This window comes from Prunus mume, linkage group LG5 (assembly GCF_029339155.1).
Source record: "Prunus mume cultivar Tortuosa linkage group LG5, ASM2933915v1, whole genome shotgun sequence".
Lineage (NCBI taxonomy): Eukaryota > Viridiplantae > Streptophyta > Magnoliopsida > Rosales > Rosaceae > Prunus > Prunus mume.
Genome location: NC_142702.1, coordinates 16,334,747 through 16,353,114, shown reverse-complemented (window position 1 = coordinate 16,353,114; position 18,368 = coordinate 16,334,747). Strand labels below are relative to the sequence as shown.

At 38.0% G+C, this 18,368-nt stretch overlaps 1 protein-coding gene and 2 pseudogenes across 1 annotated transcript; all 3 read right to left on the bottom strand.

Moving 5' to 3' along the window:
* Positions 1 to 149: 149 nt before the first annotated feature.
* On the bottom strand, positions 150 to 2,183 carry MTACP-1 (mitochondrial acyl carrier protein 1). The gene is made up of 2 exons (XM_008234079.3): positions 1,921 to 2,183; positions 150 to 582 (listed from the first exon to the last, which is right to left on the bottom strand). Exons 1-2 carry the CDS (start codon positions 2,119 to 2,121, stop codon positions 406 to 408), a joined length of 378 nt encoding a protein of 125 aa, XP_008232301.1. The 5' UTR covers positions 2,122 to 2,183; the 3' UTR covers positions 150 to 405.
* A 1,486-nt stretch (positions 2,184 to 3,669) lies between these two features.
* Positions 3,670 to 5,583, bottom strand: LOC148917136 (protein FAR1-RELATED SEQUENCE 5-like; annotated as a pseudogene).
* A 6,448-nt stretch (positions 5,584 to 12,031) lies between these two features.
* On the bottom strand, positions 12,032 to 13,134 carry LOC103331466 (putative rRNA-processing protein EBP2 homolog pseudogene; annotated as a pseudogene).
* Between the last annotated feature and the right edge of the window lie 5,234 nt (positions 13,135 to 18,368).

Here is an 18,368-nt window from a genome sequence, read left to right as displayed (position 1 = left end):
ATGAAGAGCAGCAAAGTTAACCACCGGTAACCTAGATAATATCCTTAAAAAAGAAGTTGTCAAGTTGTGATCAACCAAGTCCACAAGTATAGAGGGCTATAAATTATAATGCACTTTCAACTCACAGACACATTAACCATACAGAACGCTAAACCATGTAATGAAAAATAGCATTGAGCAGGAACACAACCAATCAGCAGGCTGATTGGATAGAAGATGTCATTGTTTACAATCGATGCATTGGAAAGACATTGATAAAATTTAGTTCCAGGACTACTCTTTTTTCAGACAGATGCAAATTATTTTCAACCAACACGGTGATCAATTTCTACAAGTGTCACAAGAGCAAAACAAAAATACGTTTGAACAATTCATGTAAAGGAAAAAAGCTGCTACTAAAGAGAGTTACCCAGCCATTGGATGGTTGTAGATGTATTCAATGGCCAGATTAGTAGAGTCAATCTTATCGGCTTCCTTGTCTGGAATCTCTAGCTTGAACTCTTCTTCCAGAGCCATCACAATCTCCACATTATCCAAGCTATCCAAGCCCAAATCCTTCTGGAAATGTACATCAGAAGTCACCTGCAGATAATTGCTGGAAAAATCAGTACTCCCACTAAATTTTTGTCAAAACAAAATTTTAATGCTTGATTGATGGAAAAAGAAAACATTCTGAAAGGGAGAAACAGAATTATACTTATAAAATGAGACAGATGAAAAAGTTAAACCAGAACCTAAGGGGCAGGCCACTTGCAAATAGGGAGATGGGCATTCATGCCATTTCACTTATGAAGTTTCTAACATAGTACATGAGCACTAAAATAGATCCTGCAGGTAATATGGTTTTGGATTTTTAACTACTACTGTGTACATATAAATCTATCAAAGCAGTCACCAAGCGCACGCACAATCCATAAAGACTCTCATTCATAACCCGCTTTCCCTATAAAACCCAGTACCTTTCAGATCTTAGTTATCAAGTGCCCAGTAGTAGAATTTCCTTACAAAGAGCAAAAAAAAAATGTTCTATCATTTTGAAAAGGTTGATATCTATTTTCCTTGTTCCAGAGAATTTGCCTCACCATCTGTCCTATTTAGTTCTAATAGCCTGATCTCTGTCTCGGACCAGTGAGTTTACAAATATGTTAAGTTGCAACCATGTGTCCTTTACTCAGAAAATTTCTAACAAACCCTTACTAATGCGTACAAGTGCATCGAACAAATACTAAAACATCCAGTTTCGATAATCAAGGATCACAGTCCATGCAAAATGTGCATTACATGCCCCAAAAATCAGTTATAAAAGTTGTTTTCTGCCTCTTGTTTTCCCACACCAGCTAAATAGGAACTCTTTCGAAATCCTTACCTAGCAGGCTGATTTTGCAGGGCCAAGTTCTACCCATGATTCTTATCATAAGAATTAAAAGGCCCAAATGACCCATTAAACATATTTAAAGGTTAAACAGCATACAGAACAATACGGAATGATTAATAGTTACTTAGCCCATTACCATAGAGGCAGAGAATGAAGAAAACAAAGAAAACAACGAATTCAGGACAAAACAACACCAGCATTTCTACATTGTATTGATGTCTGAGCATTGATATCCACAAAATGCCCAAAAAGGGACTAAATTGAACCCAAAATATATATATAACTGATCCAAAATCTCATTTTTCTTTCTCTTCTTTTGACATTATTTTATAACCTCGAAACCCAAATCAAACTTGAATTATTTCAAAAATCCATGTGAAAAATTAAGTTCAAATAAGAAATTGACTGATAGCACACTAACTACAACTCACCAAAGAACAAAACGGTAAAAGCGATGGAAAAATCAAAACAAAGATTGAGATTCTGATATAATGTTTTACATTTCCCGGGAAACAAACAGAAGGTAGAGGTACGAAAAGGCATACCGTGGAAGGATCGACTTTTGGGAAGCTCTTGACAACAGAGAGGACTCTCTCGGTGACCTCGGATTTGGAGAGATGATCGTCGTGCGATGACATCCACCGGAGAGAAGGTGGGCCCCATTTTCCTCCGGTTAGGGTTAGGGCTGGGTTTAGGGTTTGTGCCGGAATTCGCACGTGCCGCAGTAGGGCTGCTCTCAGCGCCATCTCTCTGCCTCTCTCTCTCTCTCTCTCTCTCTCTCAGTCTATTTCGTTGCTGTTCGGGAAAATGGCGTTGTCAACAAACAGCTTAGAGTCCTTCTGTGGTGCATCAGCTGTAAGGCACAGCCAATCACGTGACTTTTTTTTTAAAACAAGGAAACCTGCTGATCCGGTTAACAGGTAAATGATTTCACGCGCTGCTCCTAACGTCAATAGGTAACGATTTCACTGCTTTTTCTAATTTCATGTAAGTTATGAGCAGCGCGTGAATAGGTAAACGATCTAAGTTATGGAAGCTCAAAAAAGGGGATCAGTGAAAGGAAAGCGCAAGGCTGAGAGTAATGTGCAACAATCAAGAGTTGGCCGAGATGCATTTTTTAATTTCATGTAAGTTACACGTACATCTAAAAATTGGAAATGTGGTTGCTTATTATTATGATGGTTTTTTGATTAAAAATAAATGATTTACAGGAAAAAAGAATGACATGAAATGGGGAAAGTGGCCAATGCAAAGTTGGACAGTAAGGTGAGAGATGGACAATGGATTGGGTCAGTTTATTAATTATTTTATTAAAAAGGCTTTATTAATGAGAATTTTTTATTTCAGATGCAAGAAGAGATTGCTAATAAGTGGATGAAATTGAACCCTAAAGATAATGCAACATATGGTTCTGCCTTGGAAGGTTCGAGTGGGCAAGTAGAAAGTTCGAGTAGGCAAGTAAACGATGTAGTGAATGAGATGGGTTTGACCAGTAGATGCAGCCCGGACCGATTCCATTCGTACGGTGGAAAAATTGTCGAATGAGAAGCGGTTAGCAATTAATGCTATTGGGTTCGGTAATGTGTCATCTTTGTCCTGCACTTGTTTACACTGCGAACTATGCCAATTTTTTATTCAAAGGTTCAATCCTGATACGTCTTCTATAGAACTGCACGACAATGTGTTTGGAATAAGTGTCGTTGAGTTTGGGTGTGTTATGGGTCTTAAGAACACCGGCGAGGATGTTGAACCCGACTTGCCGGTAGAAGATGAAAAGGTGAAACAGTTAGTTAAGAGTTTCTGTGGAAATGGCAAGAGAGTATTAGTAAGGGGTTTAGCTGAACAATTGGAAATGTGTGAAAATGCGGATGAAGACTTTAAAGTTCGATTTATGATGTTTGCACTTGGCACTGTACTTTGCCCGACATCTTCACCATCAGTGACCAGGAACTATTTAACTTTCTTGACGATCCCAGGGAAGATAGAGACCAAGAACTGGGCCGGCCATGGATTCAACTTCTTATGTGAAGGCGTAAGGTCGTTTAAATCGAAGAAAGTTGCATATGTAAATGGGTCACTGCTTTTTCTGCAACTATTCTATTTCGATTCAATTATCCATGGTGGAGTATATGTTGATAAGTCTTTGGATCCCATTGTGTCCTGGGACAATAAATCGGTGTGCAAAATGATTAAATGGGTTAGAAAGCAAGGTGGGTTTGATAAAACTTTCATCCAAGCACGCCCTACAAGTCCTAAAACATTTCTCAACAATACATACATAAAACAATAATATGTCAGTCATATGAAAGCATCTTGTCCATCACTAAATCTACATTTAATGTTAATTGTTACATGTAAACCAAGTTCCAAAACTACAATTATTTTGGATTGAACCAGTACATAGGGAATTAGGTTCACCATTGTCGAATGAGAAACCATTGTCATTGTTGGGGGTAGAACCGATTGGGTCTGTAATAGAAAAACTATCAGAACCAGATAAATCAACCACATAGTTGCCTCTGCATTGAGAAACCTTTTGACTAGGATAACTGTAGCTAATGTCCGGGGACGGCCCTTTATCAGAACTATACTGATAGCTTTCACTACCTGATGGGATATTCACACATGCATTTCTACTTGGATGCAAGTTTCTTTGAGAGCAATTACACTTTGTATGTCCATATCCGCGACACAAATGGCATTGTCGACACTTACGCGTTCCACCCTACCTTGCTTGAGTGCCTTTTGTCTTAACGATATTTGGATCTTTCACAATATTTGGAGGACATTGCTCAGTAGTACCTAATTTCAGACTTGTCACTTCTTCCTTTTGCCGTAAGCCTTAACAAATTCCCTCACATCTACTAAACTCATTCATCAACATGGCATAACCATCTGCACTCTTCGATGCATAAAAACATACTTTGTTTGACATAGCACTAAACTTCCATACCTCACCATTTCTACAACTTCATTGGTAGTGTCTTCGCCTTTGCCGATAAATTCTCTACATGTATCAGTTTGGGCACTCTTTGTCCATCTCTTCATTATGAGTGCTGGAGGAATTTCCACGCACTTCATTAATAAAACAGGTGGCAATAATCCCTTCACTTTCATATTTCCGGCATCCACACTCTATCCGCATATTTTCCCCATTGTGGTAAACACAAGTCCAATTATTATGCGGTTCACCATATTTTGACAATACGTATACACGACCTCCAAAATTATGCATTACATTATCATGGGTGAGTGTTGAACAAGATTCGATCTCATGACGTACCAATACAAAGCACCTATGCATGTAAATCAGAGAAGCTTATTGCTCAAGTTTTGTCAATACGGTTTTAAGGACTGGTGTGGAGTAATTTGCTTTGAAACCATCCTTCGTCGTGGTATTCCTGAGACGTAACATAGCCCTATCAATTGCTGGAATACATTCAAACAACTTCACCGCTTTCCTCAAATAATCTTTCATATACTTGTTCATGGACTTCATGCGTTGAGTGGTGCACATACCACCGAAAAACTTTCCTCTCATACATGATTCAGCCCATGAGTCTCTTTTTGCATACATCATTTTCAACCATTCTTTTTGTTTTGGAGTACTCGCTCTTTCCCTCAAAACCTCCCATTTTTTCTCAAACTCGTCCAATGCAAATGGTTCCCAAATACATGCCTGAAAATTTCTTAGCAATTCATTATCCTTCAAGTTATTCTGTGCATTCCTTGACACATGCCATGAGCACAACCGATGGTTAGACATGGAAAACACATCATCAATGGCTTTACGCATCGCCTCATCGTCATCTGTCAATATTGACATTGGCTTCTTATCTTTCATGGAATGCCATGAATGTTTCCAATAACCACTTGTAAGTCTCAAATGTCTCATCCTGCAATAATGCGTAACCAAACATTACAGTAGAACGGTAGTTGTTCGAACCGACAAACAACACTAGGGGCTTGTCATAAACATTTGTTTTGTACGTGCTGTTGAATATGAGGACATCGCCATAGGCAATGTAATCCAAAAGTGAAGTGGAGTCCCTCCAAAACAAATTACCAAGCCTATTTTCCTCGTCAACACTGAACTTACAAAAGAATTCTAGATCCATTATTCCTTTCGCTTTCAAGTAAGAGAGTGCAGCTTCTGTGTCATCGCCGAGCAAAATTTCCCTGCGTGATGCATCCAACTTATTGTACATATCCTTTATTTGAAAACCAACATTTAAATACCTGCTACATTGGTCGACCATATACTCATATGTTTGACATGTTCTAAACAATGCTCTTCGCATTCCCACTCTTTGTGCTAAATCGGAATTTCAAACGACACGGTTACATCAGAGATATGGCGATTCAAGTGGAGTAACTAGTTGATGATTGTGATGTGGTTCAAAATTTGTAACGATGTAAACATCACGTTTCTTCTCATAACCCACCCAAAAATAGGCAGAACAATTCTCTCTTATAATTGCCTTCGGTGGTCGAATCCTATTTGATCGATCATTAAACTTCTCATTTCTCAAACCTTCTTTAGAACAACACCACCGTCTCCTACATACTTTCCCTTCTGAATTTCGAACCAATTTGTCTTTTCTTCACGCTAAATCCAATGCCCTTTGCATCTTTTCTCGGTGCAAAGATGTTTGAGGATCGATCATATAATATTCTTCCGCTAATTCTATTGTTGTAAACTCTTTCCCCATAACATCTTTCTTCGGTGCAATCATGTCACCACCATTATCATCACTACTTTGACTAACCATATGTTCGATCGACATATGCCCACTCTTTGTTGCCGGTGCCCTGTGACTCGACCTTTCACAACCATCCTAGATACCCTAAATCACTACAACCATCATTTGATGTCTCTACACCCCTGTCCATCTTACCAAACCCCTTCATGCCTGAGAAACATAATTTCAAACTGAAATTACATTATACTCTCTGTGCTAACATACTTTCTCTTAAAAAAAACACAAATGAATAATCTCATGCAATTGTACATACTCAGGTCAACAATTACATCAACTCATTGCCCAAAATACATTCAAGTCCTAAGCCAGAAAAAAGGGTTCTTTGAAATCTTACTTGATGTTTCCATACTTTCAAAGCCTCCTCCTTACACTTCATTTGTCCACCAACTCAAATGTCGTAGTTAACAGCCAAGGATCTTCAAAATCTTTACAACCACGTTGTTATTACAAATCCATTCCCCTGCGAAATTGAAATTCTATATCAGACAATGCCCAGAAGAAACTAAATTTATTAAATACTTCCAATTTGGTGACCATTTCATCATGGAGGTTGGACCCACCATTAATTTGGTAACTGCATATGAGTTTTGGGCAAGCAGAGAGAAGAGTTGAGGACCTCAATTCAGTGAGCATTATCTTGTTACAGATGCGTTTTGCCCAAGCACAGACAAGAGTTGGACGCGCTTTAGATGGATTTGGGCAAGTGAGAAAGAAGAGTTCCTAGGGAAGCAGAGCCAAGAGTTCGTGGACAAGCAAAGAGAAGAGTTCTTGGAAGGCGCTAAGGATTGGAGTTGGGCAAGCAAAGAGAAGAGTTCCTGGAGGCGCTAAGGATTGGATTTGGGCAAGCAAAGAAAAGAGTTCCTGGAGGAGCTAAGGATTGGATGGGCTCTTAGGATTTTCGATTTGGGCAACTAGAGAGGAGAGCGCGCATCTTCTTCATCCTCTAAACCTGCCTTTCTCTGCACGTCTTCTTCATCCTCCAAACCTACCTTTCTCTTTCCTTATATGCCACTCACGTGTTTAATAACTAGGGCTCAACAGGTTACTAAGTCATTGAATCTCAGCCATCCTTTTTTAACATGGAAACTCAACCATTGGATAGTCGGACTGTATATTGAGGCACCATAGAATTTTCGTAGTATCGGACCAAAAAAAACAAACAAATAGCTTAGTAGTCACGTGTTAGGGGCGTGATTTTGAACTTTTTTTTGTTGCAAAATTCACTTTTGGTCCCTGTGGTTTACGACTTTTCCCACTAAGGTCCCTGGTTTCAATTTGATCACTTTTGCCCCTGTGATTTTCAATTCCAGACAATTCGAAAACATTGCCCAATTTCCATCAAATTTGTCGACTGTCGTTAGAAATTTGGAGGAGGGTATTAAGGTCAAATCCCTTGCTAATTTCTATATTCCATCTTCCATTTTAGTTTAGGGGCACGTGTTCAATGAATTGGCAAGGGATTTTGACCTTAACACCTATGTTTGAGGAAAATTTTCACTGAAGAATATTTACGAGAGATTCTTCACCCTTCGAGCTTCCTTCTCTTTCTTCTTCCTCGATTCCTGCGAAAAATGTTAGAGTAAATAGACCACACTCGGGGAGTGTTGGCCAAAGGCCATCTGATGCCTAAGTCAGTTAGATGATCTTGAGAAAGATACGAAAATAATAGAGAATGTCGGAGTTTTCTCTATGATATGAGAGAACCGGGTGGCTAGAGCCATATGTGAGGGTGGTCGGAGCCGTGAAGGACAGAGGAGAGAGTGGCGTGAGAGAGAGAGAGAGAGATAGGGATTCAGCTAGGGTTTTGGAATTACCTCATGCGTGTTGTGTAGCCATGTATTTATAGACTCCTTGCTTGGCTAAGGTTTGAAGAATAATCATTATTTAATTAGGATTATTCTTACCCAAAGATGTTAGGAATTAATAAAAGAGATTTGCTAGAAATTGTTTCCTTGATTTAGAGAGATATTCCTATCTTAAATCAAAGATAATTCCCTAATTAAATAGGATTTAATTAGGGTAATTAGTTTACCTAAGGAATATTCATTTTTTCCACGTGTCATCTTCTTATTGGTTGCCGAAATATGTGTTCCCACAAATGCCCCCCGCTTCTGCATGGAGGAAATGTGAAATATTTATTGGGCTTTCCAACTGCATCTGGGCTTCTTTTTGTGAGTTGAGCTCCTTTTACGAGTTGGGCTCCTAATTGGATTAGGCTTTTGACTTCTTCTTGGAATTAGGCTCCCAGTTGGAATAAGCTTGTGATTCCTTCTAGGTCAAGTATACCCAACTACCATAAATACAAGATTTCTCTTCACTCATCTTCAAATTGCAAACTTGTCTTTCTCTACTTTCTAGCTTATAAGAGAGATCTTGGAGGAGTGTACTGCTTGTCGAGGAGAGGATTTGCCTAAGATAAGTCATGCCTTTTTCTTTTCTTTTTTTTCTTCTTTGATTTTTCTTCATGGGCGAGGACTAGTTAGCATGGCCTAGTTGGTTGTTGTTGTGATGTGACGGCCATGGTGGACACCGGTGGTTGTAATAGATTTTTTTTTTTATCACGGCGAACAATGGCTGGTTGTCATCGTGACTACGTGAACTAGCTATGTTGCGAGGCCAGCCGTGAACTCGTGGCTGAGCACGGTCGTGGTTGCTGCCATTGTTGGCGCGAAGTTGTGGCTACTCTATTGTTTTTTTGTTTCTTATCTGGTTCGCCAATTGGCTTGTGTGCTTGAATTGATTGTGGGACCAGCCTATGTTGGTTGTGCCGAGGTCGCGAGAGGAGGCTGCTGCCATAGTGGTCATCGCCTTTTGTTGGCGAAAGTGCTATTTTTATTTTTGTTTTTTGGAGCAAAGGTCGCACTTGCTTAGGTGTTGCGGCTCAGGCCGTGTGTCTCCTCCCGTTTGTTTTTTTTATACCACCAATTAGGGTTTTGACTTGCTATTTTCCTTAGAATTTTCTTCATTTTTTTGCAGCTTTTCACTTATCAGGTCTCTGATGAGGGTACTCGGTGATCTAGCTCACAAGTGCCCTTATATTTATGAGGTGGTTCTAAGGTGTTGAAAAAGAGATTTGTGGCAAACTTGCATTGCATCACGTCCAAGACTCAGTTCCATAAGTGGCGTGCTACCTTTGCTTCTGCCACACCTAATGACGTGCATGTCAGGTTGACGGAATCTTCAACTAATGATATGCCTCGGGTAGACCCGAACAACCCGGATGTCAGGATCATCTCTTTCCACCTTTTCTATTTCTCATTGGGCTACACATTTTGGCTGTTGACGTTCTTCAGGAAGATATTTTATGCCATGGAGTATGCCCTAAGCCAATGTACCCCAAATGTCTACCGGGCGATCATCTGCTTTGATAACCTGAATTGCTTCTTTTAGCCTGGGCTTGACAGTATGGGAGATCTGTTACTTCTTCAAGGTGAGACGCTGTGGGAAGTATGCCCAACTTCGTGTGAGTAATGCCAAATTGTTTAACGGTCTCAACCATGAAGACTGTGTGGAACACCAATGCTGTGGAGGTCAACAAAAAGTGGGAAGGCGAAGTAAGTGACGGTCTACTTGTTCCTATCACCTATTACCATGGTGAGTCATAGTCTATTGACATGCTTTAATTTCATTTGAATTCTTTGATGTATGTGGTTGACTAACTTCTATCTTCTGCTTGCAGAAAGGGATATCAGCAAAAAGTTGGATCTCGAACCAAATATGGCTAAGGTCCATCAAGCTTTAAACATCCCTGCGAGGTTTTGCGAATAGCGATGGCAATTGAGTGAGCATCAACGAAAATTGGGTAATGTACTCGAATTGCTTGGAATTGAAAACCACATGGGCAAAAGTGACCAAATTGAAACCACATAAACCTTAAGAAGGGGAACATGACCTCAAGTGCAGGGTAACAGTCCTAAACCACTTGAATTATAACCTTTTTAAATTAGATATTTTCATATTAATTGATATAATAAGTTGATATTTCTTTCTTTTTTTTTTATTTTTCTTTTTAGGTCAATCTGGATTACACCATAATTGAACCATATTATAGGCTCAAGCCTTTGCCCAAGAATAGCCCAATGAGGACCACCTAATATTTGGATTTATCTTGGGCTTTTATATTTACATGCACCCAATGGCATCAAAGATGAAAAGTTGTGTTTTGTGTACTCTACCTTTCATGAATCATAATTTTTCTTCTTTCAAAAAAAAAAAAAAAAAAAAAAAAAAAAGAGGTGCAAGTAACTCTTTTCAATAAGGAAAGCAACATAACTTTGGCTTGTTAAGTGAAGCACAGTGAAGGTTTTGGGCAGCGGTTATAAATGGTTGGTGGTTCTCAAGTAGTTTCTTCTTTGAAGGCGGTTCAACAACAGTTACTTTCGCCACCTCATTAGAGGCAATTGGGTATCTGTATCTCTAATGCTCTCGATCTAGTGGATAACATGGCAATTTGAACTCTAGCCTCTGACTCCATACTTGCCAAAAACACTATGGGGCTTCCAATTCTCTCACTATTGTTGGGTCTACAGAGGGTTCACATGCTGGTATCAAGCGGATTGCCGATCATGCTACTCATGTTTAATCTGGTTCGGTTAAACAAGTTAAGGGTAATTCTGATTCTTCTTCTCCTTCACCGCTCTTGCCGGCGGACAATTTGGTGGGTCAGTTAAGGGTAATTGTGTTTCTTTAGTTTTCTTCGTTTTCTATGCAACTTGGCTTTTAATAGGTTTTTGTTTCTTTTTTATGATTTTCTAGTTGTTTTGCTTTTAGTTTGGTTTGGGGTTTTCTAGTTGTTGTGTTGTTTAAGTTTCCTAAGGTTTCTTTTCACTTGTTCTTTGTATAGTTGTGTTGCTTTGGTTTGTTTTAGGTAGACCTTTGCAGGTTGCCAAACTGCAAGTTTCTGGTGTTGCCAAGGGCATCCTGTTCTTTTTTCTTGTTGTTTTTCCTTTAGTTGTTCAAGCGCAAATCTTTTCTAAGGTCATGCATTTGTTCATGTCTCTCATGCTTGGGTTTTGGATAGTATTGGCTACTTCAGTGTTATCTTTGTACACTCTTATGGTGCTTATTATTTTTATCAAGCATCTCTTCCAACAACAAAAAATATAGCCTTTCAAAACTCTCCTTAGTTTGATCTAGGGTTTCTCAAGTGGCCTTTGGGCCAGTTCTGTGTCTCCATCCTAGTCCATTTACTAGATCCTTCTTGAGTTGGAGGCATTTGGTCGTTCTGGGCTCTGTTTTAGCCCACATCACCCAAATTCTTATATGCTTTGCTCTGTTTTTTATGATTATGACTTCTAACAGGTTGATGTTATTATTATTTTCTTTTGCTCATTGTTTCTACCTTTTGTGGTTTGAAGTGTACTCTTAGATCTAGGTGGAACCCTTCATGTTTAGGGAATTATAGCTTCTGCAATTCTTGTAATTACCCCCATTGTTTCGTAATGAATTTTCTTATTTTCGCCAACAAAAAAAGGAAAGTAACATCCTGTAACTAGAAAGATACAAATGGTAAACTCACAAAACATTAACTTGTGTAAAGAATTGCAGTGAATTTTATCTTCCTCCATGCACCCTCATGTGGATTTGCAGTGTAATTGGTCTGTCATGAAATGGGCTTGTGAGCATAAGGCACCTAATTGGCCTTTCATTTGCTAGACTCATTTGTTCTTAATCAGCATGAAGATGAACATAACTTGGTATAATTCATGAGGGCTTGGTAGCAGCAATGATTTTTTTTTATAAATACAAGTGGAGAGGGGTTTCTAGCACACAAACACACACTACTAAGGTGCCATTAGGATTCGAACATGAGATCACTTGTTTACAAGTCAAAGCCCTTTTTCAGTGGGCTAGACCCCGCCATTGGCATAACTAACACTACAAGATCAATATGTTAGAGCGAAGCACAAAAAAACTGAAAGTTTACATGTATCCTATCACTATTCCTTTTCTTATTTCTTGAGAAACTATCTCTATTAAAGCCTCTCAAATCATTGGTTTTTTCAGCTAATTTTGCTTCTTACAACCTTTCCTCCCTCCAAATCCAAACTTGGAATCCTTGATTTTCCTCTTCTTTGATTTCTTCACCTTCCCTACCTTGTCTTGCCGCCTTTCCACCGAACCGATCTCCACGAGACACACATGGCCTCTTATTGCTTGACTTCTTAAATGGCTTCCCATCTTCAAAAGCCAAATCCAACTCACTACCTTTGTCACCCTCATGAAACCCACTTTGCTACCTCTGCTTCCTCCACTTCTTCACGGATTCCATGTCCTCTCTTTTTTGCTTAGCTCTCTCTTTCAACTTCTAAGCCTGAATCTCCTTGAACAACTTCTTGACCTCCCTAGCCTCCCTTCTCTCCTAGCTTCCTCAATCTTCTTCTTGTCTATCAAAAGACGGCCCTTTACTTTCTCCATGTGGGAATCTAACTTCACCATTTTTGCATAGTAGTCTTCAAGCCTAAGAAAAGCAAGCCTCATGGACTGAAGCTTCTCAAAGGCCCTCTTTGCTCCTTTTAGAGCCTATGTGTAAAAGGCATTCTTAGAGCATCTCCAACCGATGTGTCAAATGTGCCACATAGACATTTAACAACTAGAAATAATATCTCACATCACTCCAACCGATATGTCAAAGCTGATGTGGAATGAAGGCTGGGGTTGAGATGTTATTTTTGACATCCCAAAAGCAAGATGTCAAATGAATATTTTATTATTTTTTCTTTTCTTTTCTTTTTAATTAAAAATGAATCAACACGAAAATGTAATAAAATAATAATTTAATTTGACATATCGGGTGGAGTGTAAAGCTGTGTAAGATGTCAAATTGCCACATCAGCCATCAAATTTAAATTTGATGTTTGATATTTGACATCTCCCTTTGAGATGCTTCTTAGAAGGCTTAGTCAATTTCACATCTTCCTCATTTCCATATTCTGGTTCGGATTCTAGCTCAGACACAACATCTTCCAAATCATCCTCTTCTATTGTTTTCCCCATTTAATAGTGTGGACTCTTCATTGTGTTCATCCATGGAGTGAATGATGGTGGACCAACAATTAGTATTATTCTAGTAAGTAAATTAAACAACAAATAGAATAACAAAATTAAATATGGCAGTAAATTAAAAACTGATTGTTCTTGTAGATAGAGGCTTGCATAATTTCAATGTCCCTAAAACAGAATTTCGCCCCTAGCAGGCGTCTGCTTCACCAAGATACAACTATCTAAATCAAAGTCCTAGCATTAAGGCTTTGATTTCTGGCGAAATCTATGTGTTTATCACTCAATTGGGCCACTTGCATAACCCAATCCAAACTATTCTATTTCCAAGAGAAAGTCTTACAAAGACCTCCAAGGAATGCTAGTTTTCCAATGTGAGACTAATTTCAACTCAAACATGTTTTGCAATCTTGCAAAACCAACAATAAATCTATTAAAAAGAAACATAATTCCATTTAAGAACAGTGAACATGAGAAAATGCTTCCTATTAGTTCATGTATTTGAAAATATGAAAATATATATAAGAAGGAGATGAAAATTCTTATGCTGCACTTCTAACATCAAGGATGGAGAAAGGATAACCTAGATAGGCTAGATTTACAAATTTGCTCTTAGAATTTGTTTGTTCAAGTTTGTTATTATTATTTTTTGGTTCGGGCACGGCCCCAAACAATACAAGCTCATCAAAGTATCTTTATTTGGTTCTTTGACATTCAATTATCAATTTTCTAGGGGTGCACATTATTACCGAAAACCCGACCGAACCAGACCGGTTTTGGCGGGTTGGTCCAGTTTTTTTATTCAAATTATTGAAATCGATAGGAAAACCTGCCGACCGAGTGTGAACCAATTTTGAACCGGTTTGAATTTTTTTAAACCGGCAAAACCCGAACCGACCGATTTTATTAAATTGCCTAAAAATTTAGACAAATGCCATGATGGGGAATAGAACTTTGCTCACAGTTCATATATAAAGCCCAAATACCACTGGACTGATGTGTCTTCCTGTGTAATGTGTGCATAATTGTATTATTTATTACAATCTAAATATTTTTTTTTAAAGTTAGGGTTTTCCCTGCCCCACACACTCTCCTTTTCTTTTTCTTTTCTCCCACCCCAGCCGACATCCCTTATTTCTTCTGTCTCTCTCCATCTTTTTTTCTTTCCTCTTCCTCCCGCCGCTGCATCTTCTTTTTTTTTTTTTTTGGGTAAATAGCTGCATTTTCTTCTTCTTCTTTCCCTCTTCTCTCCATCTTCTTCTTCTTCCTCCCCATACCCTCAACCAGGAAGTGGTCCTTAATCTCAGTTCAATCCTCTGCCATCGATACTCACCGAACCAAACCAAACCACACCGACTTCTTGGCGTGCCGATTGTAGTCGGTCTTGCATCTCCTCGGTGTGGCGGCGGTCTCCAAAATAGGTGCGCCGATGACCTCCGGTTCGATGGTAGAAACTCCTCTAAGACACGGTTATCGATCCGTGAACAGCCCTACAATTTTCTATACAATTTTTTCGTATTTCTCTTTTACTAAATAAGCTCATCAAACTTGAATTAGTCTATTTAACCCCTTCTAGGCATATATAGACATCCTACAGGTAATTTCACTAAATCAATTTAATAACAATCTAATCACACTTTAAATTCCTATAAGACGATGTCACATACAGTAAAAAGTTATTTTCTGAATCAAATTATAATACTTGGTTTGGTACAATTAAAAGGGGGGGAAAACCATGTTTACCAAGAAAGTCAACTTTGTCTCAAAACCGAATTGAACCGTTTTAGGTTCATTTCTAGTTTTTGCCTTGGAAAAGTCGATCTGAACCGAATCAGACCAATTATGTTAATTTAACTTATTTATTTATATCCAAATTTATTAGTAAGCCCAATAATAATCCAAAAAACATTAGTAATCGCAAGAACTATCAAGATATTTTAGTTTCATTAATACTCAATGCCTTAGTCTTATTATACCAACTAAATGATAACTCTGGCCTTGCTTCTTTTTCTTTTCGATGAACCATAGCCATTCTTCTTGTTGCGCCTCCATCTTTCTCTTTTCTTGACCTCTTTCTTTCCCTATCTCTTCTCCTTTCTCCTTTCTTCCTATTTCTCTCATGTTCTTATTCTCTCTTATTCACCTTTTCCTATTTAAAACTTAAAATTAGGCAAATCAAACCAAAATTGTATAGGTCCAGGTTTGGTTCAATCCCCCTAGACATTGTACTTGAAAATCGAACCGAACTGGACTGTGCTCAGCCCTAATTCAACATGCTATTTTAACTATCATACCAAACCAGTATTCGTTTTCTTTTTTCTGCACTTACCTAACCTAGTCAATGGTCGTTAGCTTTTGTCCTTGTATAAAAGAAACTAAAAAGTAAATTTCATTAATAGTATACTCGTTTAGCGACCGCTATTTGCGCTTTCATTAACTGCTCGTACACCAATCTCAAAATGTATTGACAATGCCATACGGAATTATATCCAACGCAAATTCCCTTATTTACATATTTTTCTATAACAAAGAAAAAACAATTATGACAAGGGGTTATCAGGAAAAAAAAAACGGCTTATATCTCAAGTGGCTAAAGCAATTATCATTGTACAAGAAATTTGTGTTCGATTTTCCGCACCTCCAATATCTTTTGTATAATAAAAAAAAAGGTCGAATTATGATTTGAATAGAGGTGGCATTTTAGACCGAAAAACTGCAAAAACCAACCGAGAATTTACCTCAATGGAACCGCAATCACGGGAAACCGAATCGCATTTGCAGTATAAAGAACCAAACGCTAATTTGCTATTGCTGTTACGGTATTTGATTTTCAAAACTTGCGGTTACCGCAAACCGCAACTCTATATTTTTTTTATTTAAAAAAAATCGCATTTTGTATGTAGCATTAGTGCTCAAACAATACAACGAGGTCATTTCAAATCCACTCACCACCACCAACACTTGAGTTTGTAACTTTAGTTTCTAACATTGGTGCATTGCATTTTCCTTTAGTTTGTAACTTTAATTAACTTTGAATTGGATTTTTCCTTTGGGTTGTAACTTTAATTCATTTTGCATTGCATTTTCCTTTTGGTTTGTAACTTTAAAGGATTTAGAATTGGAATGCTTGAGAAGTTTAACTTTAATTGGAATGTTTGGAATTGTAACTTTAATTTTCTTTAGGTTATGAATGCTTGAGAAGTTGAGGAGGTTGTGAATTTATATATACTTGAGAAGTTGAGGTTGTAAATTTATATTTTTGGGTTAAAGTATGCTTGAAATCAAAAGGACTTCAAAAGTAGCATCAAAATTAGGCCTAAAATATGGAAGATTTGATTTTTATGACACAAAAAGAACTTGCGGTTTTAAACCGCTAATTCACGGCGCTTTTTGCGGTTTATGCAATAGGGTAAACCGTAGAAAACGGTCGGTTTACTGTTTCAAAATTACCATACATCAAATAGTTGGTCGATTTGCGGTTTGGGTAAAAATTCGCGGTTACCGAACCTCAACCACCCCTATATTTGAGTGTCAAAGATTTGCTCCTTATATTCAAAATTATAGATTATACATAGAATTCAGGTTTTTAGAATTAATATTTGCTAGCTAGCAAAAAAACACACGAGAAAACAGAAATCAGTCATCATTGAAATATAAAACAAGACATTCGCATAGAACAGAAACATCACTTACTAAAGTTCCATATCCATCAAACTCAAAACAATCATGAAAACCACATATAAAAATCCAAATCCACCATGCTTTATTAGGAGTTAAAAATAAAACTCACACTCTTAATAATCTAAAACATGATGTTTGCGGGCGCCCTCTTGCTTCTGCTCAACAATTTGAACAGAAACATTCCCGTTCCGTTTCTATCCCTTTCCCAAGCCAAGCCAATTTCGTCACCAGCACTGAGATACCTATTTCTTATCACATCCAAACACCCAAGAATATAGAACTCATCGTTTTGCAACCTCTGGAAAAATATTCTGTCACTTCTGTACTCAGTTTCTTCGTGATCAGTAACATCTTTCACCAAAACATGGAACTTGTTGTAGCCACTTATGACCAAATTGACTTCGTCCAGCGTCCAATGTCGAAAGATGTGCTCAAACGTCTCACTGAATGAAAAGAAAAGAATCCCCATCTGGATTTCGCTTACAGAAACCGCCTTTATGATGCCCCGTGGATCGGTACGCTTTAGTAGCAGTGGCGGCTGATTGTCCTGAAAGTCATGCATTTCTATCAGAACTCGGCTGATTTGTTTCTCTCCACTGCTGCTACCGCCTTTTTTCTCTTCCTCCTGTTCCTCGGCCTTGGTGGGAAAAAAATTGTAGTAGAAGGTTTTCTTCATAGAGACAGCCATGAGATAAGGTTTTTAATTTTCTTTTCTTTTCTTTTGGGGTAGTGAAAATAATTAGGGTTATGGCCTGGGTTTTATAATGAGCCATGGAGTGCATATATGGAAGGTAGGGTTATGAAGCTTTTGGTAACCTTTTTGTTTGCTGGTTTTTTCCAAATGGAGCAATTGTCCTGACAAAAAAGGAATGTTTGTTTGTATGAAAGAATTAAACTTCCTCTCAAAGAAAGAGTTCAAAATAATTTAGAATTGAATACGGCACCCAAATAACAAATAGAAAAGAGGAAAGAAACGCTAGTCGTAGTCAAGGATGAGAAACCAGGATATGAATAAATTGGTTTATAATAGGAAATATTTATCTTTGGCCCTCACCAACTTACCATGTAAAAGCTGCACCAAAAACATCTTACCCCTTGTCGTCAGGCTCATCAATTTGGTTCTTAATATAGAAAAAAAAAAAAAACTGGATTTTAATTTCTTTTTAAAGTATATAACTTGAGATTAATTGTTCAACACATACTTCCCAATGATATTATAGTGTGGGACGAAATATGGAGATGTCCCTGGTCTCATATCCAAGTACGTCGCATAGATCCTGGGGCAACCGGCAATCATTAGAAATTTTTAAAGGTGAACTAATGAACTGATTTGTGCCAACTTTGTACTTCAACTTGCATGGTGATATAAAGTAAAAGCTCTTTATTTATTTATTTAAAATACAAGTGATAATTTAAACTACGAGAAGAACTCACATGTAATGAGGATGTCATCATGGTGATATCCTTAGCTTATCATGCATTATCATGTCGAAAGTTAAAATACATGTCAATAAGTGATTGGTTTGGAATAACGACACAATGGTATTCAA

Bases quoted from the DNA above. Each gene is read 5' to 3' on its own strand.
- MTACP-1 (XM_008234079.3), bottom strand. From the start codon at position 2,121: ATGGCGCTGAGAGCAGCCCTACTGCGGCACGTGCGAATTCCGGCACAA. The intron at 583-1,920 runs GTATGCCTTTTC...AATTATCTGCAG, and splicing joins CAAAAGTCGATCCTTCCACG to GTGACTTCTGATGTACATTT.